Raw genomic sequence first — 25,086 nt, 5'->3', positions numbered from 1 at the left:
TTTCATCTGCTCCGGAACACCGATATATCGTTTAAAAATAACCTTGGTTTAAATTCAACGAAAATTGACACCCAACTTTACGACGCCGGATGCGGGATCGAATCCCAGCCGCGACGGATGCTTTTAGATAGGGCAAAAGCAAGGCGACCGTGTGCTGAGCGATGTCAGGGCACGTTAACGAACGAAAGCCAGGGAAAGACTCTCTTTAAACAGACGGCTGCCTGAGTCAATTAAGTCAATTAAATGTCCTTCTGCAGCGGATCTTGTGGAGTTTCAAATTTCCAGTCGTTTGGTACCACAAAATCGAAGGGCAGGCGCCTGTGCGTCTCACCTGTTCCTCCGTCTTTGTCCTTGTCCGGCTACGCGCTGCAAAAACTATGAAAAACCAACTAGCCCGACAGCTTGTCCTCTTCAAAAAAAGGAGCGCCTTCTGCTAGATCCGACGGAGTGTACTCTCTGATTGCCAAAAAATTCCAAGCTAGCGTGTTGTTTACTTTAGCAGGCGCGTGTTCATGTAAACGAGCCGTGTTTTATCGCGTTGCAGAGCTCCTTAAGACCTGCACTGCAGTAAAAAGCGAGCTGCTGGATTTCGTGCTTTTTCAACTTTCTCGCTGTGTCGTTGAACACCGCCAGGCAAGAGAGGCCAAAGTTACTTGGACAAACCACTGCCTGCCGCTGATTAACCTCGATCTGCGAATTATATTTCTCTCATTCGGCGTTAACAAATGTGGATTATTCCTAAATCACTTGAACGATTGTATAGCCGGCGTTCCTTCGTATCCGAAATAAGCCGTAAACATGCTGGCCCAGCCCGGCCTGGGCCCGCCACTTCGAGCCCGGTCCCAGCCCGGCCCGAATGTGGGAACCCGTGCAGTGCTCCAAATTCCACGGGCCTTGCTGCTATCGCTGCCACAAAGACAGCCACGTGAGAAAAGTTAGCCGGCGATGGTAGTAGAAAGATGGAGTGATAAAGACAGAAAGGGACAGAGAAAAGCAATCTCTGGCTCGAAGGGTCAGAGCACCTCAGTCTACAACGCCAAAGCAGCAAGCGTGACTTCCTTTCACTCAAATATCAATAAAATATACGATAAAGCGAACAACTACTGCGCGTACTACCGTTCAAACATTGAGCCCATTTCGATGCGAACAGCGACAAGCGGGGTTAATACTTCACAATTACTTTCTCCGCAATTATTCTAAATCTTTTATTTGTATGTTTTATTAGTGAGCAGCTTAAAGGCAAATGCACCAGCTGGCACTCCGGCCGCCGGCAATGTCCATCAAGCTTACGCTCGGACAAACCCCCGGAGACGTAAAGCCAAGAGTACAGCTGGCCCCTCATTATCTCAGTTAAGCTTAGCTAGAAGCTAATTGCTTTCTCTATTTTCACATTCATTTTGCTTCACTTAGTTTAATTCTTTCCTAAGCCCCAAACTGAAACATAGCTATCAGCCGGAGATACACGCAACATGTGAATATTGTCTACATTACATTCAGCCCATACAGCGCCTTTACATACATGAAGATAGCAAACAGCAGAAACACAGAAAGCCAGTAGCGAAGTCGCAAGCTGCCTCTTTCTACTCACATTTCTGAGGGTCCATTTCCTTAGGCAGCACTCAGGCGTATAGATAAAGGGAAGTTAGAGGGAAAGTACGCCTTTTATCTCGATGACCGCGCTTTCAAGGGGACAGGGACGCTAACCACCCTTTACTCTTTCTATCACCGCTTATCTGAATGCCAACGAGTGACGTACCAACACGCCCTCGCAGAACAGGAGGGCTGCAAGGAAGTCAAAAAGAATCACATGGAGTGCAACCCGTCTCTTGGCCTTGAGGTAGAGAAAACATGGCCACTCTGATAAACACAGCCTACCCATCGGCCGTATTGAGGATGGATGTCCTACTTTTAAATGATAACAGCGACATGAATAAACCGGGACGAGTGAATGTGAATGTGCATGTGAATGTGAATGTGAATGTGCAAGGAAGTGAAGGCACTGCTGTCTAATGTGTCCAAAGACATTATTTCCCTCACTTACCATACCAATGCTATCGACAGCAGGGTTCGTTCGAAATGAAAATGTCATTGAATCTGTAACAGCTTCGAAGATGCCCAGTAGAGATTGTTGACTTTCCCATTTCTGATTCAGGAACCAGTAACAAATAAGAAGAGATACTGCACTGTCGTCAATGCAGTACTGCTATACGCTTACTGGTAATTTTCATTTGCTGGGGCGCACCTCTACGTTTTTGTTTGGTTTGATTTGTGAGGTTTAACGTCCCAAAGCGACTGAGGCTATGAGAGACGCCGTTGTGGAGAACTCCAGAAATTTCGACCACCTGGGGTTGTTTAACATGCACTGATATGGCACAGCCCACGAGCGCCTTGCTTTTCGCCGCCATCGAAAAGCGGCCGCCGAGACCGGGATTCGATCCCGCGTCCTTGGGAACAGTAGTAGAGCGCCGTAACCACTGCGCCACCCCGGCAGGGCTCAGCGTTTTTGTGTCCATTAGCTTTCTCGTGTTCAGAAATTCTGCTTTCAGCCAAATTGCGAACTTATGGCACTGCGCGAGCCATTAACAACATATTTTGAACAATGCGCACAAATTTCCGATTACCAGTTCCACAGCGCCTTGTGTCTTGTTTGGAACATGGCGCTTCCATCAACAAGGATTTCTTTTCCGGCTCAATCCAACCAACGACTCTTTAAGAATAAAAAAGAAAGCTTTAGTGGGTTCACACCTGCATGTTTGCATGATCTGTCATGCGCGTTTCTGAGCTGAACTCATGTAAGCCTTGTTGTGCGGTTTCAGGCACTTTCAACGCACATTTTATGACCCCAGTTCACTTCACTAGGCCTGTGATGTACAAGAAGCATGGGGACGTGCATAAGGACATAAATGGGGATTCGTAGTACGCACGAACACTAAGTCGCAACACAATCGCTTGAGGCCACGAATATAGAAGTCAGATTAGGTTCACGTCAGCCAAACATCAACTTGGGACCGCGCAAACCATGCTTCCATACGGTGGTTACGAGCACAACAGAATGCAGACGTATAGCCTGCGACCGTATCATCGAGTCTTGTTTTCAATCTTAGTGCTATTAATGAAAGTACCATTAGTGTACTCCCTCTAATAAAGGATAAATCATCGGCATTTTTCAGCATTCACGCTAGGCGACAAGCCTTTGACAACAAAAGTCTAAAGTAAGAGCGATGGTGGGCGCGCTGCGTCGCTGCTTTGATGCCACTGCACACAATACCGTCAGCATTCAATGCTTCCTATCCTTCGGCAACACAAGTGCGAGTTTCTTTATCCTGACCAAAAACTGCTTGCAGTAAAACTATTCGGCTTTGAGGCTATGGATATTCCGGGCGCGGGCGCTTTCGCGACGACTCCATCAGCACTGCAGTGCATCCTCCGTGTCTAACTGCCGCCGAGCCACCTGTGCGAGCTATTAAGCGCAGATAGACATTGACAGTTCAGATGGAAGACAAGTGCTCATTTTGCGTGTTGCCATCCTACACATTCAGGCATACAAGGAGCCCGCGGCTTGTTCTAGTGCCTAGAAAAAACTATCCCTTTCTCTCCGGTTTTTGCAAATGTTTATAAGCCTTGCAAAAGGTTTGGTTCGAGGAACAAAGTTGGACCTCTTCCATTCGTCATCTTAAGGCTCAAACAACAAACCAAAGTGATTTGTTGGATATGCAAATAAAACTTGGTACCTTCTCGGCTGCATTCCTTAATTCCGTTTCAACGGGAGATTGAATATACCGCGTGACCTAAACTGTGCAATCTGCCATCGCAGTCACCGTATATTTTTTAATACTACCGCAGTCAGTGCACGTGACCGGCAAAACTGTGTTAGCATGCATATAATGTGATAAACTGCGTAGAAAGATTTCAGGCGTACGGGTCAAAGGCCTTGCCATTTGCCCTTTCTAATCACTTGCTCGATGTACACAAGCAAAATTTTTGTGTGCCAAAGCGCATGCCACAGCGGCTATCTGTCAGTTTTGGTATCGGTTGTCCCACATTTTATCGTTACCGCGTCTGGGTTGGGGTTCGCCTGAGTTCGTGGAGTGCTTGCACTTCTGTGGAGTATCTTTGGCTCGGCTTTTGTGTGGTTTAACGTCCCAAAGCGACTTAGTCTATGAGAGACGCCGTAGTAGAGGACTCCGGAAATTTCGACCACCTGAGGTTCTTCGACGTGCACTGACATCACACAGCACTCGGGCGCCTCGCTTTTCGCCTCCATCGAAAAGCAGCAACCGAGGCCGGGATTCGATCCCGCATCCTTAGGAACTGTAGTGGATCTCCGTAACCGCTGCGCCACCGCGGTGGGGAATTCTATGAAATATCGTAATCTCTTTAACCACAAATTCCTCGCTTCAAAGGCATGCCCAACACATATTTTCAGGCCCGTATTTTCAGTCCTGTTGTATACACGTTACTTTTGGCAAGCGATCTGCAGGTACATATACCTGCAAATTCTGAATCTACCAGCGAGCGTAACGTACTAAAGTATCTTCATTAGAAAATGTATTCGTCTTTCTATGGGAGGTGTTGGAGAGCGTTTAGTCATTAATTGTTCTTACGGATCTCTTCTCTTCATGTTCGATTCTACCCTTTCTGTTGTGAAGAAACAAAGCTACAGGTGCTTCCAATATATTTTACCCTGCGCAGAAGCCGGATAACCAACAAGGTGTCCCTTTCAAAAACGTGTTCCTACATTTTTCATTATCATTTTTTGTGTAAAAGTAGGAGAGATGCACGCACTGATATGACTAAGTCAAGAGGCAGTTGTATACGACCCTGCTGCTTAAGATTGACGGCGTTATCATAAGCTGTGCGATTGTAACTGCCTTTGAAAGTCACTGCCATCAGCTATACAATTTCGCTGATGGCGCAGCCAACTGCAAGCGACCATATCTCGGTATGTAGGTCATACAAGTCCGCCTACGTGCTCTGCCAGTTTATCCGAGTATGCTACCTGCAATTGTTTCGATCACAGTATAGAATGACACAATCGCTGAACGAAGCATAAAACAATGAGGTAATCATTTCGTTTCATTGCGTCCGCGCTTTTATTTACTAGAAGCAGCAAAGCAAAAATGTCCTACCTCAGGACATGGGGCAGAGGCCAGCAGGTAACCTTCTGCTTGTCTGCATTCCTTGTCAATGCGCGCCATTGAACTCATTTTTTATTTTTATTTTTGTGCCACTCCCTTCTCATCAGCTCATCATTGTCGATAATCCTGGCTTCTCCTGCCTCACTTTACGCACAATTTACAAGAATAAATGGGCAGATGTTGAGATGTATGGTTAAAGGTTATACAATTTGAAAACCTTCAGGATGGAAATGGTATTCCATCCATACCATAAAGTCCAAAACAAAAATGCTGCCGCTTCCTTCGAATTACTTGGTATTTATCTACAAGTGGTCAGTAAAGTTCTAGTCTACTTTAAACTTCAGCTTGATAGACAACATCCATGCATTTTTATCGCCTCGTGCTGTGAAACCTTACTTGCCATTAGCTGCATTCTTTATTCCCTCCTAATGGCTGTCAGTATAACCTCGAAAATAACCAAAAGCTTCGTATGTAGCTATACGAGAGTTGGCCAGACGCAAACAAAACTTATGACATATGCAACAAACGTTTTCTCTCAGTTTCTGGTTGAATGTCACGCAGCTCTCAACAAACGTGCGTGCCCTATTTTTCGAAGTCCGGCCATTTAGCTGCACACCAACCTTCGCAGGTTACAACGAAGCCGTGTCATCGACCGCTCTCGATGGCGCGCATCCCGTTCCGCGGGCACGACACCGGCGCTCGTAATTTCATCGGCGCAGGCAGGAGCCGCAGCACGCGCTCGAACGCCAGCTGACGTGCTCCCGACGAACGAGCGTGCGCGACCGCGCGCACGAACAGCCACCTCTCACGCCGCCACTCCCCCCATCAGCGTCCGGCAGCTAGTTGAGTATTCGCTGACCGGAGAAACAGACTCTTCAAAACACAATGGCGGCGTCAGAAACCTCCCTCCCCAGGCAGCAGCAGAGGCGTTGGAAGAGTCAAGCGACAATCATCAACGCTGGAAGATTTTGTGGATGACGAGGAGGAGGGAGGACGACGAAAGAAGCGAAGTGCGATAACGGAGGGCGCCTTCCCCTCTCCATCAGCCAGCCTTCCCCCTCCATCATTCCACAGGCCCGATAAGCCACCAACCGAACCGTTCCCCACGGCAGCAGCGATCTCTAAACACGCCCTGACAAGCTTTGCAGACGGCACGCAACCTTGCTCCGAGGAGAGACCACGACATCTACGGGTAAGAGAACTTCGACACTTCGTCTTCGCTCGCACGTAGGGTTCGCCACTACGCGCTACGCCACACTGCCGTCGCCGAGGTGGCCGAGGCCGCGCGTGCCGTCGCCTGGCGCGAAGCCAGACATACCAGCCTACCCTGCACCTGGCGCGGACGGCGCCTAGGCGAGCAGTTGGCGGTTTATATAGGCGGATTGTGCGGACGGAACGCAAGTTGGGGCTGTGCGCAAAAGCCTCACCTCCTTACTCGCGTCTGGCGCGGCGCGTTATCTGGAGCGCGAAGAATAGGCCGCGCTGCAGTTCGCCAGGAGGCCTACCTAGCTTGCCGTTGCGACGCACGGGCGACGATATCCTCCCCTCATCATCCGGTGGGGGTCCAAGTGCGTCCCCACTTAAGAGGCCGCTCTCAGGTAACGCGATGAAGAGAATAAAAGATATCGACGGGGGTCCTCACTCCAACCGAGCTGACCGTCCGCGACCGACTTATTAAAGCGCTGGAAGGGTCGCTCAGAGAATACCGAATGAGCTGAAGGGCGAAGAGAAATATGGAGAGTCGAAATTCTGCTAACTTTCCCTGCGGGGCTACGTTTAAAAAGAATAGAAAACAAAAAAACAGCCTCGCCATGAATTATAATGCAGAATTACGAAGACGTGAACTACAAATCCGAAAACTTTCCTTAGCTTTACATTCTGGAAACACGTCTGATCCATAGTGCAGTGACCAGGCAAGCAACATAGTTATGCTTGGAGATGTGTACACTGCAAAATCACATGGATTAAACTGTCAACTGGCTGCCTTATTTAGGTGTTGTTCTGCTGCGGTGAGAAGTATCAGGCATTGTTATTTTGTGTGCGTCAGTTGAAATGGCATCTAGACACCACCATGCGGCAGAGGCGATTTACCAATGGTGCTATTTACCAGAAAAGCAGAATAGATAACGTCTGTTAGTTTTGTTGCACCTACGATTAGGCGCCTCACAAGAATTAGTTTACGCAATAATGACTCCTACATAACAAGATGGTCGTCGGAGCTGAAGAACATAACCTGAGCTTACTGCGGTGTTAGCTTTAAGGTAAAACAGAACTGTGCAGAAAGCAGGAAAGGCAACAATTCCTTGGAGGCAGCTAGTGGGGAGGGGGGTTACTCTCGAACGCGCTGGCGTACGCGCACTTGGTAAAGTTCGCATCTCAGCAGTACACGCTTTGCACTGCATTCGTTACTTTGTGTTAATTGTGGTGCTTCCATTTCGGCTTATACTACGCTTCGCGTTTAGAGAGGTTCCTGAAGTCTGTTTCGTAGAAGTACCCAGGTCAGTTCCCTTCTGGAAATGAGACCATAATACTGCTCTGTAGATTAGCAGCATTCAACTTCATTTTAACATTTTATTGACTTGTAAGTTTTCCTTGCGAACCTCAGCAATAAGTTACAACTTCGAGGAATGCGCAATCCTCCATGCGTGGTCGGGATATTCCGTACCAGCGTGCACTTGCCAGTAAGTTCATTGTTTTGTATGTTCCCTGCTTTCTGTATGGAGTATGCACATGCGTCACAACTGCCGCTATTTTGCACCAGTGCGTCTAGACGGAAGGCTGCACGCATATCTAATCGCGTTATCGTCGCCTGCTCTGAATTGCACTGCTGAAGCTGTGCTTGCAGCACAAAATAGCAAACGGGCGTCACTTGAATACCCCTTTTTCATACACAGATAGAGGTTAACTTTGCCCACTGACCTAGTTTAACAAGTTGTGCCAAGGGCCTCGAGAACATTTTATAAGATTGTGGTCGGTCCTGTTTCTTCGTCCCGATTAATGTTGATTGCGGTGAAAGTTCAAGGAGATAACAGAAGCGGCCGACATCTGCGTAAAGGGCTGTTCCCAGGGGACAGCACGAACAGTCTTAGGATCCGGAAGCGATTGTTTCCGTGTGTTTTCTAAAAATACGACAGACAGTTCAAAGATGAAAAGCCATATACAAAAGTCAGCAGCGTAGTAGATATCAAGGGAATGTAAGGATGCTGGAGGGGGCGTGGTAGGGGCGTTGCGGTTGCTCCTCTTTCTCTCTGCGTGTGCCGAATAATGGTGGATAAGGATGGTCCTTTCTTCCCAACTGCAAGTTGTGAATTGGTCATCTGTCCATTACGAGGCGATCTGGTTCTGCAGTACAGCGGTCCTTTCCGTATATCGATGATCACCAGCTCATGAAGAATCCTCGAACCGGCGCAGGTCCATGATCACCTGCGTCGAATGAAATGGCCGGCGATTATAGCAATGCTTTGCATGGCACAGGACAGACCTGGTGACCGATTTTAAAGTGCAGCAAATGTTTGTTTTCCTTCTCTTTTTGCAAAATTGGAGACAACCGACGTGTTCCACACATATAAAACGTAGCAGTAGAGCATTTATCTCCTTTCGTTTTGGCGCAAATATAACCTGTGAAATTCGGAACGCCGCACTGTCACTGCGACTTCCCACAATAAATCGTCCCCCTATGACATGTACTTGAACAAGCTCATATTATTTCGTGCACGTCTTTCTACCTTTCCATCTTCTAGAGCTTCCGCATTTCTTTTCCTTAATTAAACGCACCTTTCTACTAATTTAGCAGAAAATATTATTAAAGCGAGCTATCCGCATTGTAATTTAAATAAATATAAAGATAAGCTGGTCGACCTCCAAACGGCAAGGCTAATTGGAGATCACTGGGAAAAGCTTTCGTCTTGCACTGAACGTAATCTAGCAGGTTGCGTGGACGATTGATAGTTACGCAGCAATTAATAGCATCCGTCCATTTGAACAGTTTTATAGTTACAGAAAATTCGTCTTGGCACGGGATTCGAGCCCGAGACCATCGCTTGTCCAGCAGTCCATCTGTTAATTACTCTCTATATACCTTGGGGCATTCCGCTAAACATTATGTGAACACCCATTAATTTTTTTTTCATACCCTGCAATCGCGTTTGCGACACTAGAAAAACCGAGAACTGAGCCTTCAGTCTTCTGAAAATCATTTAATGCCGAGTGCACTTTGGGCAAAAAATAATAACATTTGTGATTACTAATATGCACAATGCACGAGCAAAAAGCTGCTGACTGGAACTGTGTCTCGCATTCATATTTCGAAACACTTAAACAACATCGAGGGATAAATTCTAGGAATATGTAGAAAAACAGCAAATGTTACTTTTTGTAATAGTTTATAGCTCCTAACAGCTCTACTTTTTTATCGTTATGCGTGCAAGTGACACAAAACAACACAAGGTTATTAGGCCAGAAGCGCAAAAAAAAATGGCGAACATTCAGTACCAGCCAATGCATTCTGCACCTGTACACATCGACAGAGAAATGTTTTGTGCAGTACAATCGAATAAAATAAGGAAGCTAAAATAATTTGACACGCGGCTACGTGTTGCTACACGGCAAGTTTGGCGTATGATTAGGCATCACAGGTCAACCTTTCAAAGTCATTTTGAAATTGCTGTTGAGCGAAAACAAAGCCTTATTACAGCGACCTCAGCATGGCTGCATGTTTATCTTAGTCTCGGTTAATATTTCAGAATGTTTCATTGTTTGATTAGTTGGTAATGTAGGTTTATTATAGCTGCTCGAATAGTAGGCTCCTGGGTGAATGAGGTCCGTTCCCGCAAACAAGGCTACAGCAAGAGTGTTCGGGCGCCACTTGCATAATTTCCTGCCAAGCAGCAGCCACGCAAGCCGCGTGGATTGCCTCCATACGAGGCACATTTCCGTCGGCATCGTTTTAGCGGAAATAGAAGCGCCCGGGCAGCATCAACACACGCAGCTGCGATGACTCCTTACCGCCGGCTGAAGCTGATATTGATTCGCTTAAAAAAAAAAAAGACACACTGCGTTGGATATAATAAGGCTGAACAGTCGGAACAAAGAAAAACAAACGTTCCAACTCGTTTTAACACCAGTCAAGTGCAAAAGCACCCGAAACCCGTACATTTAATAGGAAAGTGCACGATTTGTCACGTGCTATTCGCGTGGTGTCTATAGTGGCAGAAGCAGCAAACTTAACCAAGTGCAGCACTCCACGAGCGTGTTCATATAGGAAAACTAAGCGCCCAAGGCAAACTAAGCGTATGGCTGTTTACACATTGAAGGGCTAAAGTCGACGAGAAACTCCAAAGCTACATATGCAAAGGAATGAGCTTTTCCATACAGTTCTCTAATTGAAGTGTAACTACCTCTCACGACATCACATTTCGTGACATATTGGAATACAGCTGGTCGTTCCTGGTAATAAAGCTAGGACTGGTTCCTGTCCTGACTCAGGAGCGGTGTCTTAGATTAGCAAAAAAGAAAATTTGGCAAGAGCGCCAAATATGAATTCGCAAACTACCTGCCTGCTCCGGCAGCACCTGTTAACTGCAAATAGCAATCTATCGGAGTCACAAGGCTAGATCTGCCGGTAGTAAAAGAAAGAGCAGAACTGGTTCAAGCGTTCCTTGTCAGTCTAGACTACATTTTAAGGCTAAAAAATTGCAGAGTGAGAAGCATATGTGGAATGTCAGTGACGTCGCTAGTGACATGTACGTGTGTGCACTGCGCATGAGCTGCATAGTAAACTCATTTCTGCATCAAAATTGATTTCTTGTTCGGGAGTGCTTAGGCTGACCATATAATAAATAGCTACAGCGAATTTGGCTACACCATTGTGCAAGCAGCATTACCTTCTCGATAGGAGCATTTTTGCGTGAGATTCGTGGGAGACCTTGAAGCCAAACACATGTAGTAGCTCTTTTACACCAGAGTAAAGAGAAACAACAAGCAAAGCGTCCTACACCTGTGGACAGAGCGCCGGTGGTCGAATTATTACACGCAGATGTAGCTTGTGTGCTTGAGATAAAAAGAAAAAAGGGGGGGGGGGGGGGCGCATCGAAACAAAGTGACGCGTGAGAAACCTGCAGATGGCTCTTTGCGTTTTCACCCTGCACAACCACCCCTACATGCACAAAGTACAAGTTCGCCGCACAGTGATTAAGGCGGAGCGTATTTCAGCTCTCTCATTCGACGAATACATTGCCGCAGCGCCGAGGAATTCTAAAGCATGCCCGGAAGTTATTATTTGTTTTGTATCTCCCTCAGAAAAAAAACTATTGTTACCTTTTCGTGCAACCAAAAGATATAGCGATAGCAATACTGCGCCTGGTTTCGGCTCGTCGCGTCGTCACGGGAAGGGCCACGTTCGACCTTGAACAGCCGCCAAGAAGAAGAGAAATAAAGAAGGAGATGAAGAAGGGGAAAAAGAAGAAGAAGAGGAAAAAGCGGAAGAGAAAAAAGAAGAATAGGAAGAGGAAAAAGAAAAAGAGGAAAAAAAAGAAGAAGAAGAGGAGGAAAAAGAAGTAGAAGAAGAAGAAGAAGAAGAAGAAGAAGAAGAAGAAGAAGAGAAGAAGAAGAAGAAGAAGAAGAAGAAGAAGAAGAAGAAGAAGAAGAAGAAGAAGAAGAAGAAGAAGAAGAAGAAGAAGAAGAAGAAGAAGAAGAAGAAGAAGAAGAAGAAGAAGAAGAAGAACGAGAGGAACGCTCGGTCATCGGCAGCTAATGCTTTTGCTGCACATTCGGTTCAGCAGTATTGAACCCTTCTCATTTATATATGGGCTGGTAGTTTACGTTCTTGCTTCATGCTCTTAAAGGATGAGCTTAAGTGTCCCCAATATTGTAGCACCTTACACTGATAGGGCGTAATAGGGAAATAATGTAGCAGACAAAAAAAAAGCTTCCGCAGTTGCTATCGCAATTCGACTAGGGTTAACCAGAGTTAAACCACTACTAATTTTTTTCCTTTCAATTCAACGAAGTAGCAAACGCTCCAGCTTTCACGGACATTTGTGTACAGGGATAGGCGTATTTCCGGACACGAACATCAGAGAGTACAGAACTCTCCTCAGTCGAGGACGAAATCGAGCGATGCAGGCCAATGCACAAAGCTATTGAGAGTATTTTTTTTTTCTGCGCAGAGTACACTGGACTCTCCTGCCCTTGCTCTCCTAGGATTGTAGGGGAGAAATTCATTCTGTTCAAAATAAATGATGTCACTTTCTATTTGTCGCGGAACTCATTAACGACGCTTACATGATAATCGTGTTCAACCATATGAGATCGTACCTTAACGGGAAATTTCACCGTCTTGTTTACCTTTTCTTACAGCATATCAGCAACTTTCTTCCCTGCTACATTAGGTAGCTTCCTTATTCATCTGATCTCACCTTTAAACCCTATCTATTCTTATACCACAAAAATTCCACACTTGCGATTCTGTCATGTTCGGCTCTTATTATATTAACTTGACTGCTATCTTTATTCACCTGCATTGTTCTCGTCCAACTCGTTTGGACGCATTGTTTTCAGCCTTATTGTTTTGTCGGCCCCATCAAGAAGCGTTAACAGCAAGTACGTGAACGAGGCTCTCTATTTCTCTTTTATCACAAGAGGTTCCAGTTTGCTCGAGCATGGCACGAACACAACGGTCTCTCTCCTCGTCGCGGCATCCGGCAAATAAACACGTTCGTATCTTTATCTTATGGCACTACACGCACAGCTTCCAGCAGTATGCCGTTACCAGGCGCGAAGAAGCAGTGTGATCTAATACTCCTAGTGAAGAGCTGGGTATGCTGATGTTTTCGTAGCTTTGCAAGAAAAAAGTAAGCCTGTAGCAACGAGCCATTTTGTGCATGAAATGGCAAAGAAACGCGCAGTGGAACGTCATTCATTCCGGTCGTTCGCTATGCGCACATCGTTGCTTTTTCTCAATGTCGTGGCGCGATCAGTTTATTTGTTCAAAAACGACAGCGTGACGCATTCACTGCAAGCCAGCTGGTGGGCAGTGGCAGCATCATGGTTTATCATGGCCTTATCGCCGAAGATTTAACCCGTTCTCCTCTCAGAGGAATATGGTAGTAAGAGCGGACGCTCTCATGGGGCCCAGCGGCCCAACTGAGTGTAGCGCACCAAGCGGCAGGAAATCAAGTTCTGGTCTCGGTTTAGGCGCGCGGTTTGAAGGCTGGCATGCGCTGCGCCTTGCCGCCTGACGACAACTTCCGGTTCTAGGCGCGCGCAGGTTGAATGTATGCATGCGCTGCGCCCTGCCGCTCCTGTTGGCTCACTTGCGCTCCGTACGATGTGCTATTTCTCCATTTTCAACATTTCACAATGAAAATTACATTCCCAGTACTGCTGACCGGCCAGCAAGTATTCCAGAAAAGACGGCAGGTGCTTTGTGAAATGAAAGTGCTTATTTTGCTCCATGTAAAAAAAGCCTATGCAATTATGTTACCATTTGGTTCATCATAGACAAACTGGAAGATACTGACAAAATGTATGACACATCGGATGAAGTGTACGAAAACAAAAAATACCGCTAAAGATAACAGAAGAAATATAGCAGGACATTAGACTGACTATCTGGCGAATTGTACATAATAAAACGCATTGTACATTACAATGTTCACAATTACATTCGCGAATCCTTAACCAGGGGTACCCTGTATTTTATTTTGTGTGCACTTCGTAAACAATTAAACTGCAAGCCACCCTGGTTAACGTTCCGCAGCGTACAACATATCAATTCCAGTTCTTAATACAAATACGCGGTAATCCCTAAATAAACTGAAAAACATCCAGATTTATGTTGAAGCCTGCCTAGCATTCATTTCACTACGAAAATTTAACACTCGTTAAAGTATTCGTAGCCGCAATGCACAATAGTTCCAATATAAAAATGCATGGTTTCATTATTGCGCGCATCCTTGTAACCTGTGTCGCTTTGGGACGTTAAGCCGTACAAACCAACCATCCTTACAATGCCATGTAGTCATATGATCAATTTTCTGGAATATGAAAATATTACCTGGTATTCATCTCTCTGTATAGCATCAGGAACAATTATTCATGCCCACGAACACACTATTCAGGTTGATTAGCGGTTACTGTTCAGTGAAAATACAAGACCTGAACATTAAAGTAGGAGAAATGGCCAGCTGAAAATATAAAACTCAACAAACGTATTGTCTTTTTGGATAAGGAAAGATTTTCCGCGCATTCGCACATACATATGATGCTATTCTCGCACCACGGCACACAGAAGTAGGAGCTGGTTCCTGGCATAAGCTGAAGAATTTACTTTAGAAGTAAGAAAAAAAAATTGTAAAGGAATGAAATTGCAAATAGGGTCAATATGATCTTCCGAACCTCGCATGCTGACTTTTCCCCCATAGAATACACATCACACTACATGGCGAAGACCCCTACCAGTAATCTTCAAGTATTGCTTCCGCCAGCGTTATTATTTGGTTTCTAAGAGCTGAATTGACTGCAGACTACGCGTTTCATTCCAAAAAAAGTACTTTATACACTGGTAGCAATGCACGGACTATCAGCCAGAAGATCATAGTGTATATTAAGAGGACCGAGAACAAATGCGCGGGTGCAATACACGTTTTTCAAAAGTGGAGAAGACGGAATTATTGACGTACCACTTCCTGGTTCTAGAAAAATCTAGGCGTTTCCTTAATCATGGCCATTATTTAAAAGTGCATTCCCGTGTTGTCACTACGCGTGTGCAATGCGCGTTTACACTGGAGTAGATGAACTGAATTTTCGGCGCACACCTTTCTTTTTGTGCGCCGCCTTTTTTTGTTTTAAAGCTGTGTTAAATATTTTGGTCCCGTAGTTACTACTCGAGAACGCTCGTCTTCAACTCATTTGCCGACTCTTCCCAAGTTGACCACTTTAACCAAACAAAAAAGCATTCAAAAGAAGTTGCGCTTTGGCAAGGGCCGTAAAAAAACGTAACCCATAAAACTAAACGCCACACCACAAAAAAAGGGCTAGGCAAAACAAGCAAAGAACGTCAGACGTGGTTGCGATCTTATCTAATTGCGCACCGACCGGCGAGTATGGGTTCGTGTCATGGCTGAGCACGTAGGTGTGCCCGTCACAAATGCGCTCGCCGGCGGGCTGAGCTAAACTGCTTGAAATACGACGTACTCTGGTAAGAACATATTTCTCACCTTGCTCTTACTGGAAACGGCCGGAGTGTCACAATCTGGACCAGAGCAGCAGGCTGGCCACAAGCCTTGCATGCCTGCACCTGTTCACGAGCTGCGCGTTTGAAGGCACTGGCCGGCGCAGTCGGCCTAAACTGCTTGAAATGTAGCGCAGTTCGGCAAATCAAAAAAAAAGAAAAAGAAAAAGTTCCTCATCTTACAGTTGTCAAAACGCAGTAGTTCCGCTTTGAATTCCAAGAGATACATAAAAATATGCGGTCTGTGCTCATGAACAAGGACGCCGTCCGCGCAGACGACAACGCCTTTCGCAAATGCTTTCGTCTGCTCAGGCGATCCGACCGCGCTGGTGGCGCCATCTATTCGCTGGAAGCCACACTTAGTCTACATCATTCTCGGGAGCCAGGTGTAGCCGAGTGTCCGCTCTTTAATCATTTATTTCTCCGTGCTCCTCTTGCTTTTTCCACACATAGGCCCGCCTGAATGGCGAAGGTACGCACAAAACAGGAAACACCTATCTCATCGCGTCAGTTCGAATGGAATGCGCATCATTGAATTATAGACAGCCATTCTGCACTTGCAGCGTTGTATGGATCGACAGAATACGGGCGCCATTGTCATCTCCAGCAGCGGTGCAAGGCCAGTCAAGACACGTGCGTACTGGGCAGGTTTTCTCGACATTGCCTTTTTGCCCAAGCAAATAGTCACTTTACCTTCTCAAGTTTATAATACGCTTCTAGAATTAAGTTTGGAAGTTTGGTGGACAGCTTAAGGCAGATTGTGTTCCTTCGCTGGAAAGAGAAACCTTTCTAGATGGGCGTCTTTTCCGTACTTACTCCGTTAAACGCATCGGATGTTCAGGTGCTGTAGTGTGTCAAATTCCATGATAGCCGGCAGTTGCGTAACGGATGTATTAGGAAACGTTTTCTTTCTATGAAGCCTTTCTACAGTACAGATTTCAGGGGGAATCCTGAGTGTGCAATATATCAAGTACGAAGCGCCCGTAGAAATTTTATTGCGTTGTTTACTAACTATAGCTACTTATTTTATGGTTTATAGATAAAAGGCCAAAGCTGAAGTTGTAGATCGCCTTGAAAAGCAGCTGACCGAAATATTTGCACCGAGTGACCCTTACGTTGAGTGCCTTTTTTTTTTTTTTTTTTCATTGGACTTAACACGGGCAAAATAAAAAGAAATCAATCTACATGGTAACGGTACTACTTCAGCATCCCAATACGCGTCTCGAAGACAAACTCCACTTATGTCCGGAGCACTATACCCGATAAAGCTTTGCGTGTGCACTGGGAGAGGGAAATGCGCCAGCAGCTGGTGCCGTTGGTGGCTTTCTTTGACGGCCTGCCAGCTTTTTATTCAGCACAAGGTACGATGCCTGAATTACCCCTTTGTTGTTGGAGTAAATCATTGGTTATGTGATTATTCTTCGTTAATTAAAAACTCTGGAGAGAGAGAAAAATACTGCAGACTGCAGTGCTCTATTCCCAGAACCCTCAGTTGGTTTCACTGGTCTAGGGCACTCCATCTATTTTGATACACAGACATTTTGGTCATTTTCTAGGGAAAAAACGTCTTTGAATGTAATTTTTTCACAAGCTGCATAACTTCACAATATCAATCAATATACATGCAGATCATTCCTCGGTAGGCTTCTAGTTTTTGCTGTTGTTTGATAATACGCACACTACTGCTTTTCTATGGAAAGCCATAATTACCCATTGTAAGCCCGATAAAAACTTCAGAGGCAAAATTTTGCTACGCTTCGAAAACGTAGGTCTTTTATATAAATATTCTTTTTTAAAAAGATCGTACAATGTTCCAAAGTTTCCCTACGATTGTTCTCAAAAACGCCGCCCATTTGTTTTCTATGGCAGCTTTAGCTACATGCTGCTAGCGCAGGAAAAAAAAATTTAAAGGCATTGTTTGGCCACTCAACGGAGGGCCATCATTGACGAATGTGTATAACAGTATCTCATAGCACGTACCTCGCAGGTGCCTCAAAATTAGCACGTTCCTGGACTTATATAATAAGCTTGGCCACATTTAGCTGATGGCATCCGATAGAGTACACAAGCTTCGCGAATAAATGGTGGCACTGTGAAAAATGCGAATAGACTACGATACGCTATTATAAAGTCTGGAAACAGAAAATGTGATATGAACGCTAGAAAGCAAAATATTCGATACCAATATGAACAGCATGGCTAAAGCCACTATGTTCTTAAAGAGACGATGACGTCAACTGCACCCAGCCTACTCACCGCTTAAAAAATTACATGTTCTAGCTATTTCTGCCTATCTGTTAATGGTTGTTCGGCGGTAAAATCTGGAAAAAATTAGTTTTAAAAATGTATTTCTTTTAACCTGACTCAAATTCATGACGTCAAGAGCAAAAACGACTTCCTGAACACCGTTTGGAAGTGAATAGCAGTGTAGTCCGGCCTCAGGGGTCAGTGCAAAAAAAAAAAAAAATGTATGCGACGTCACCGCCGTTCGCTTGGCTACACCTTTATTTGTTGGAACTTTCCTAACTCATAAGCGCTCCGTATTTGCTGAAAGCAGCATACCTTTAGAACACAGTGCTCTATAGATACAGGCCAACTTCAGCTCGTCCTGACTGCCTCTTTAAAAAGAGAACTGTACGAAAATTAGTATGTGTTGAAAAAGTTTTGCTTGAGAAAGAAAAGGGAGCTTCCAGGCTTTCAGCGAAGTGACAATCGAGGCTGTCACCTGCATCCCTTGTCAACATTGGATTTGCAACTGGGGCGAAATATTGCTCTTGCTGTCACCTTTAAATATGCTATCCGCACAATCTTTGGGGAGTGCAAACTTATCTTAATTCGATGTTAAGCATGCTTAAAATTTTTCGGACATCTTACAAGGAAATGTACAAGAGCGCTGCTCATGTAGTTCACGGCAATTATTTGATTTAACATACATACATATATATATATATATATATATATATATATATATATATATATATATATAGCATAAGTAAATAGACGTACTTGGTTGCTAGAGGTTACATACAAGTGAAAAATTGCTTCATACTGTTTCCAAGTTTATTTGTAGTCGACGTTTCGGCAGGAGGCCTGCCTTTCTCAAGATATATATATATATATATATATATATATATATATATATATATATATATATATATATATATATATATATATATATATAATTTTTTTTTTGCAGAAAACTGCAGCAATCATTTTACAATAAACATTTACCAGATATGTTTGCACATTCGCCTCTCTCAGCCTGAGTCGCTTTGGGAAGTTTAACCGCATAAGCGAACCATTTTTGCACATTCCAGTGTTAAAAACGGGCTTACGAGGGGCGTGTTTTCTTCGTGCGTAAAGCATGACTAAGAACACTCCTAATCAGAGAAACCCAGGCTACGCTATACACAATGATTTCATCTGGTTCGTCGAGATAACCTGTCGGAGAGAGGGAACGATATGCCCGGCATGTTCACCTCTGCGGTTTTTACCACCACACTTCACTCTAGGATACCGGACAACCCGTTCGCCTCGTCATGCAGTGCAAAGGTATTTAACCGTTTAATAGCTTCATTTTGTGGCCTAATATAATTTATTGTCCCTTAGTTTCTAGAAACGAAATACGGCTACGAAATTCGAAAAGGATTATGTGCAAAGATGTCGAAACTACAAATAAGGAACCGCCTAAGCATAGAATTAGTTGTTGCACGCTATATTCCTGATAAAATCGTATTTGAAATCACTCTTGCATCCAGCACTACACTTATTATCGCTGTGATTTTGAAAACTTTATCCTAATGCTAAACAGTGGCACAGACGTCGTGGCTTCTGTTCATGTTGAAAAGCCGGATCTTCAGAAAACAATTAGCTACCCTCTACTTGTTTAATCGCACATTTTTCTTAGGCAAGAGCAAAAGGTAATCTCGCCTGGTAGGCTAATATAAAATGCTTCATATTTTTTACTAAAGGCGGAATTTTCTGCGCTGCACGTGCCCGTTTTTGAGCGCATGGGTCCGTCGGTGTGCACCTGAAAAATAACGGCCTCGCATTTTCCAAGCTCGCGACACACTAAATTTACGCATGGCTATATAATGACAGGTATCAGAAAAGAGAAGCGGTTGCTTAATTTGAAAGCTTGAGCTTTTAGTCTAGATTGATCATGCACAAATTGTCACGTTTATTTTTGCTTTTTTTGTCTGGAGTGTGCCTCAAATTGTAGTCATGCATTAAGCAAGTCCATCACACTTGTTTACCCAGAAGTTCTTGATAACGACCGTACGGCATGAATACTATCTAAAACCTTTGTTTCACTGCTTGGTAATAATCCTTATTTCCGTGCATGTAATGTACCTTCGTCACATGACCGAGCTTGTCCGCCAACCATTGCTCAATGCCTTCTGTCCGCTTTTTGCCGGTTTCTCTTTATTTTTTAAATATTCTATCATGTTGGTGTTTCGCTTGGAATACAGCCATTTTGCGTTTCGTTCGCGTTCAGTCTGCTTTTGCCCGCTTTGATTCGTTAAATTATTTCTTTATTTATTTCCACCGTCTTTCGTATGGCCCACCTATTCCCATGAATGTGGATTTGTAAATATTGATGGAATACTGAGGGAATGACAATGTCTGCCCTTAGCTGGTCAAACGGCAGTTGTTTCGGGTGCGCGCTGCTCTTTGCCTAACCCAAGTTATCATGTCTACTCCACTCAGTTATGTTTCGAAGCCGCTGTCCAAGCTGTCACCCGCCGTGCTCGTCCGGGGAGGCGACGGTCTGTTCAGCTGCCGGCATTCGAAAGGGTTCTCCTCTCACCCGCCGAGCTTGGTTGCGCTGACCGGCGATCTGTTGAGGTGTACCTGCTGAGCACCTTGGAGAACTACTCGGATTCGAACCAAGTTTACAGCATGTTTATTGCAACTGGTCTCTTCCCCCCAATGCCACCCCTGACATCTCGTTAAATAGGCACGCTAAACAAAGACCATATCGCTAAGCCAATAGGGACGAAGTAAACTGTCTGGGCGGGGCCAATAGGCTCCAGCATAGTTCCTCCTCACACCCGTAGTGCTGTACGCACAACATCACACGTGCACATTCCGTGGAGTTCAAATCCGCAGCCGTCTTCACGTGCGCCCATGCCGGACAGCCCGAGTCCCGTGGGAATGAGCTTCCTGGCGTCCACTGCTCCTTTACAGAAGAGCAAAGCACACACACACACACACACACACACACACACACACACACACACACACACACACACACACACACACACACACACACACACACACACACACACACACACACACACACACACACACACACACACACACACACACACACACACACACACACACACACACACACACACACACACACACACACACACACACACACACACACACACACACACACACACACACACACACACACACACACACACACACACACACACACACACACACACACACACACACACACACACACACACACACACACACACACACACACACACACACACACACACACACACACACACACACACACACACACACACACACACACACACACACACACACACACACACACACACACACACACACACACACACACACACACACACACACACACACACACACACACACACACACACACACACACACACACACACACACACACACACACACACACACACACACACACACACACACACACACACACACACACACACACACACACACACACACACACACACACACACACACACACACACACACACACACACACACACACACACACACACACACACACACACACACACACACACACACACACACACACACACACACACACACACACACACACACACACACACACACACACACACACACACACACACACACACACACACACACACACACACACACACATTGTCCACGCCTGTCTGGGCCACAGACAGGTCACACACACACACACACCGTGGATGATCTGCGGTTCGGAATACTGCTGCTCGCCTTGCCGACGCGGGACATCCGGAGTCTTCTTGCGGGCGGCGTTGCGTGGGCGACTTGAAATCCGCGCCAGCCAGGCAATCCGCGATCCAGGGCCACGGGAAATGAACGAAAAGTCACGCACCGCGCGCCGGCTCTCAAGTGACCGCAGCTGTGCAGTCTCGACGAGCAGGCGCCGGTCCAGAAGCCGGCGGTGTGGTATGTCGCGTTGATAAGCGCAACACACTCCCTCTGAAGGGCTGAACAGCAGCAGTGCGAGCCTGTTGTGCAGGAGTCGCGAGAAGATTGATGTTTCCGTCGGTTGATATTTCTTAAATACGCCATACCACGCAAACCAAAACGTTGTTTAAAAGTGCGTATACTCCCGACCCCTGACGGCACTTACAAGCCGCCTGCCTCTTCCTCGCTCCTGTCCTTCTGGGATATTTCCTCATGCGTTATGGAAGAACAGTGCCCAAGGTCAGTCCTGGCAGCTTGTCACGGAAAAGTCACGCCCCTACATTGCTGCATACGCCTCCTGACGTGCATGTCTTCTGCTTTCTTTCGCAGATTAACCAGAGCGGAACTGCATCTGACGGACATCCCGCGTCTCATTTAGGCCTGGACGCCTCCTGAAGAAGAAACCCTCCAAAGAGGCTTGTCACCGGCACCAGCGACTCCGAACGCGGCAGGGACTTACAACAATCGGCGAAAAATGGCGTTTCAGTGGGCTCAAGTTGTTGCTCCTCTATTGCTTCTGTTCGGGACGCTGGTGTCGGGTCTACTTCCCATCTGGCTTATCAAGAGACTCAGCGCTGCAAGGTGGGGCAACAGAGCATTCGCTTTTCTCGTCTGCATTGGAGGAGGCGTGCTCTTCGCCACGAGCTTCTTGCATCTCCTACCGGAAGTGCGCGAGGGCTTCGAGAAGTTGTCAACGGAGTTTCCGGTCACAGAAGCTGTCGTCTGCTTGGGCTTTCTTGCCGTCTACGCGCTGGAAGAAATTGTCCACGCCTGTCTGGGCCACAGCCACCACGCTTCCGACCATGGTCACTCGCATACGGCAACAGTGATGACATGCAGGTAAACCCCTTGCCTTGTTGTCGTTTTACGTAATTTGCATGTGCTTTAAATATACACTCGTATTACAAAGTGAGTTCAGGTGAAGGACATATCCATACATGGAATGGTATTGGTTGAGCAGAACGCGAAAGCTAACATAGGCGAATATAAAATTTCGACATTTTAAGCTTTTATGATCAATTTAATTAGTTTGAAAACTGAAGAATCTTATTCTTTTTTTTAATCGTTTATCGTAAATGCCAAGCAAATGTCACTTAATAATTAAGCTCTCGCATTATTTCATGTTCACGATGGTAGCTGCGTGCATTATAGTATTATGTGTAGCTTTCCACTAACTACATACCATCGAAACTTGGGTAATATTCCAACTAAATGCAAGCTAGCCCAAATTCATCATGTACACTGCGCACTGGCATTTGTCTCCGCAAAAATGCAAACTATCCTTATGGCGCGCAAATGCCACAAATACGTGCCATATAAAAATCTATAGCGATGAACCCTAGTCAAGACGATAAAGCATGTCGTGAATCTTTAAGAGGTCTTTAAGATGCCGTCATGATTCCACGAAGCTATGTCAGGAAACTGGGTCCTGCTGCATGTTCCTGCCTTTCAGTGAGAAATGGGAATACAGAAGGAAAAAAGCTAACAGTACAGGAGCCTCGCTTGTTTAATAATATATTTGCTTCTTGCAATACATTATTGTTACGGTATAATAAAGTCATTCACAATACTCAGTAAACTGATGCTGTTGGCTATCGAGAAGCTGATATGTACTGCGTTTTTTTTATTTCTCTCTCTTTTCTCAACCGGCAGTCAAGATGCCGAGCAGCCTCCACTGGAGCAAGACAATAGTGCCGAAGCCAAGCAAAGCATTTCAGCCGACGTCGTCGGCGATCAGCCTGCGGAGCGTGTATCTCTCGGCAGCGTACTGATCGTGGTGGCGCTCTCTTTTCACTCCATCTTCGAGGGTCTCTCTTTGGGGCTACAGTCGACGAATCAGGCGACGTGGATCATGTTTCTCGCCATCTCCATCCACAAGTTCGTCATCGCGTTCGTTGTGGGCTTCGACATGAGCGCGTGCCGCATGAAGCGACGCAACATCCTCATCTACATCGCCATATTCTCAATCATGTCACCGCTTGGCGCCCTGATTGGAGCCATCACCAAGAACAAGCTCGAGGACTCACCCGTGGTCGCTGGACTGAACGGTGTGGCCACAGGCACGCTCCTGTACGTGACCTTCTTCGAGGTCCTGCAGAGAGACAAGAATGGACAACTGAGTGGGGTGCTGCAGCTGCTGGCGGTCCTGTTCGGCTTCTCCATCATGTTGACACTAGTCCTGGTCTTACCTCACGATTGAGTTGAAGGGCGTTTGATCGTTTGCTTTCCTTTGTTATTGTTGTTGTTGTTGTTGTACATGTATGCCAAATGGCATCGACTGGAAGTGATGTTGACGCGTACCTGCTGGTAATATTTATAGTGATCGTCATCGAGCAACTTTTACATATTTTGACACAAGGTGCCAAGAGAAATGCAGCTCATCTCTTTATTTTTAATTTTTACTAAGGTGATAACGTGCAATAAATAAACATGCATCTTTCATTGTGTGTGTTCTAGTGCTTTGTTTATGTCCACTGTGCACGTTCCTACACATATTTCACTGCACAGTGGCTTCTAAGCGAGTTGATTCCAGGATCGTCTATTTTTCGACTCGGACTGCCTGGAATCCGCGATTCGATATGTCAGGACAGCTTTGCAGGCTGTCCTGACAAATCGAATTGTGGATCCGGTTTTTCTGAAATGCATTCAAGTCCAGCTTTTCTGGACACGCACATTTGATAGTGAGGCAGCTGTGGAAAATACTGTTTTTCACTTATTGCTGGCGATGGTCTAACCTTCCAGTTTAAAGCAAGATATTTCTTTTTCAAGTTTGTCCTGGTGTTCCCACTAGGTAGCGAAAGTTGCCATAAAAAATCAATAGGGTGCGCTCTTGAACCTAACTGTGGCTTAAAAGCAGAAAAGTGGCGTAATGTTAGTAATATAGAAAGAAAAATTCAATAAATAAAATGATAGTATAGTTAACCATCTAAAACAATAATTAAGATATAGAGGGGGGGGGGGGGGGGGGTGAATGAGCATGATAGCAACTGCTACCACCCCGTTTCAAAGGAGACGCTCCTATATTCCATCCATGCCTTCCATCCATCCGTGAGATATGTAGCTATGCAATATTGTAAGATACCGTAATGAATACATTGATGGAAGTGGCCTGATCTTTCGATGCCTAGCAAAATCTTACTTTTGAGCTTTGCCCCGCGCTTTCACTCAGTAGTCAAGGCTGCCATGGGAAACCAATGAGAGTGAGTTTTTGACAACGAACTGCAGAAAACGAAACCATCTTTAGAGGGGTTCTGTTAATGTATTGTGTTTTATAGTGCAATGTTACCTTCTACGGAATACATTGCTTTAATATACATCTTCCCTTCGAAAAATATTGCGCGTGTTCAGATTTTCCGGTTACGTCTTTTTAACCCAGTGGGGACTCTTCTCAGCGACACCTGCATTTTCGGTCGGAATGAATTCCCCAAGGAGAAGAAGCAGATGGCGACGAAGTATGTGATATATGCTTGAGGTCATATTGAAAGCTGAGACTAA

The 25,086-nt window shown here is 45.4% G+C and overlaps 1 protein-coding gene across 4 annotated transcripts in view; it reads left to right on the top strand.

Annotated features, from left to right (window-relative positions):
* The first annotated feature begins 5,915 nt into the window (after positions 1 to 5,915).
* The window catches only part of LOC146198300 (zinc transporter ZIP1-like), a 37,559-nt gene continuing 18,388 nt past the window's right edge, over positions 5,916 to 25,086 (top strand). Inside the window, exons 1-3 of one of the 4 annotated variants that reach the window (XM_084593721.1) lie at positions 5,989 to 6,330; positions 21,922 to 22,431; positions 23,245 to 24,038. In XM_084593721.1, coding sequence (XP_084449847.1) covers positions 22,067 to 22,431; positions 23,245 to 23,791 — 912 coding nt within the window. In that variant the 5' untranslated portion in view covers positions 5,989 to 6,330; positions 21,922 to 22,066 and the 3' untranslated portion in view covers positions 23,792 to 24,038. Of the gene's footprint in view, positions 6,331 to 15,821; positions 16,003 to 18,786; positions 18,922 to 21,921; positions 22,432 to 23,244; positions 24,039 to 25,086 lie in introns of those variants that run through there. The other 3 variants (XM_084593723.1, XM_084593722.1, XM_084593725.1) reach the window with 3 other exon arrangements.

This window comes from Amblyomma maculatum, chromosome 2 (assembly GCF_055883805.1).
Source record: "Amblyomma maculatum isolate TAMU_Amacu chromosome 2, ASM5588380v1, whole genome shotgun sequence".
NCBI classification, from domain to species: Eukaryota; Metazoa; Arthropoda; class Arachnida; order Ixodida; family Ixodidae; genus Amblyomma; species Amblyomma maculatum.
The sequence above is the reverse complement of the archived record's forward strand: the minus strand, read 5'-3'. Positions and strand labels throughout refer to the sequence as shown.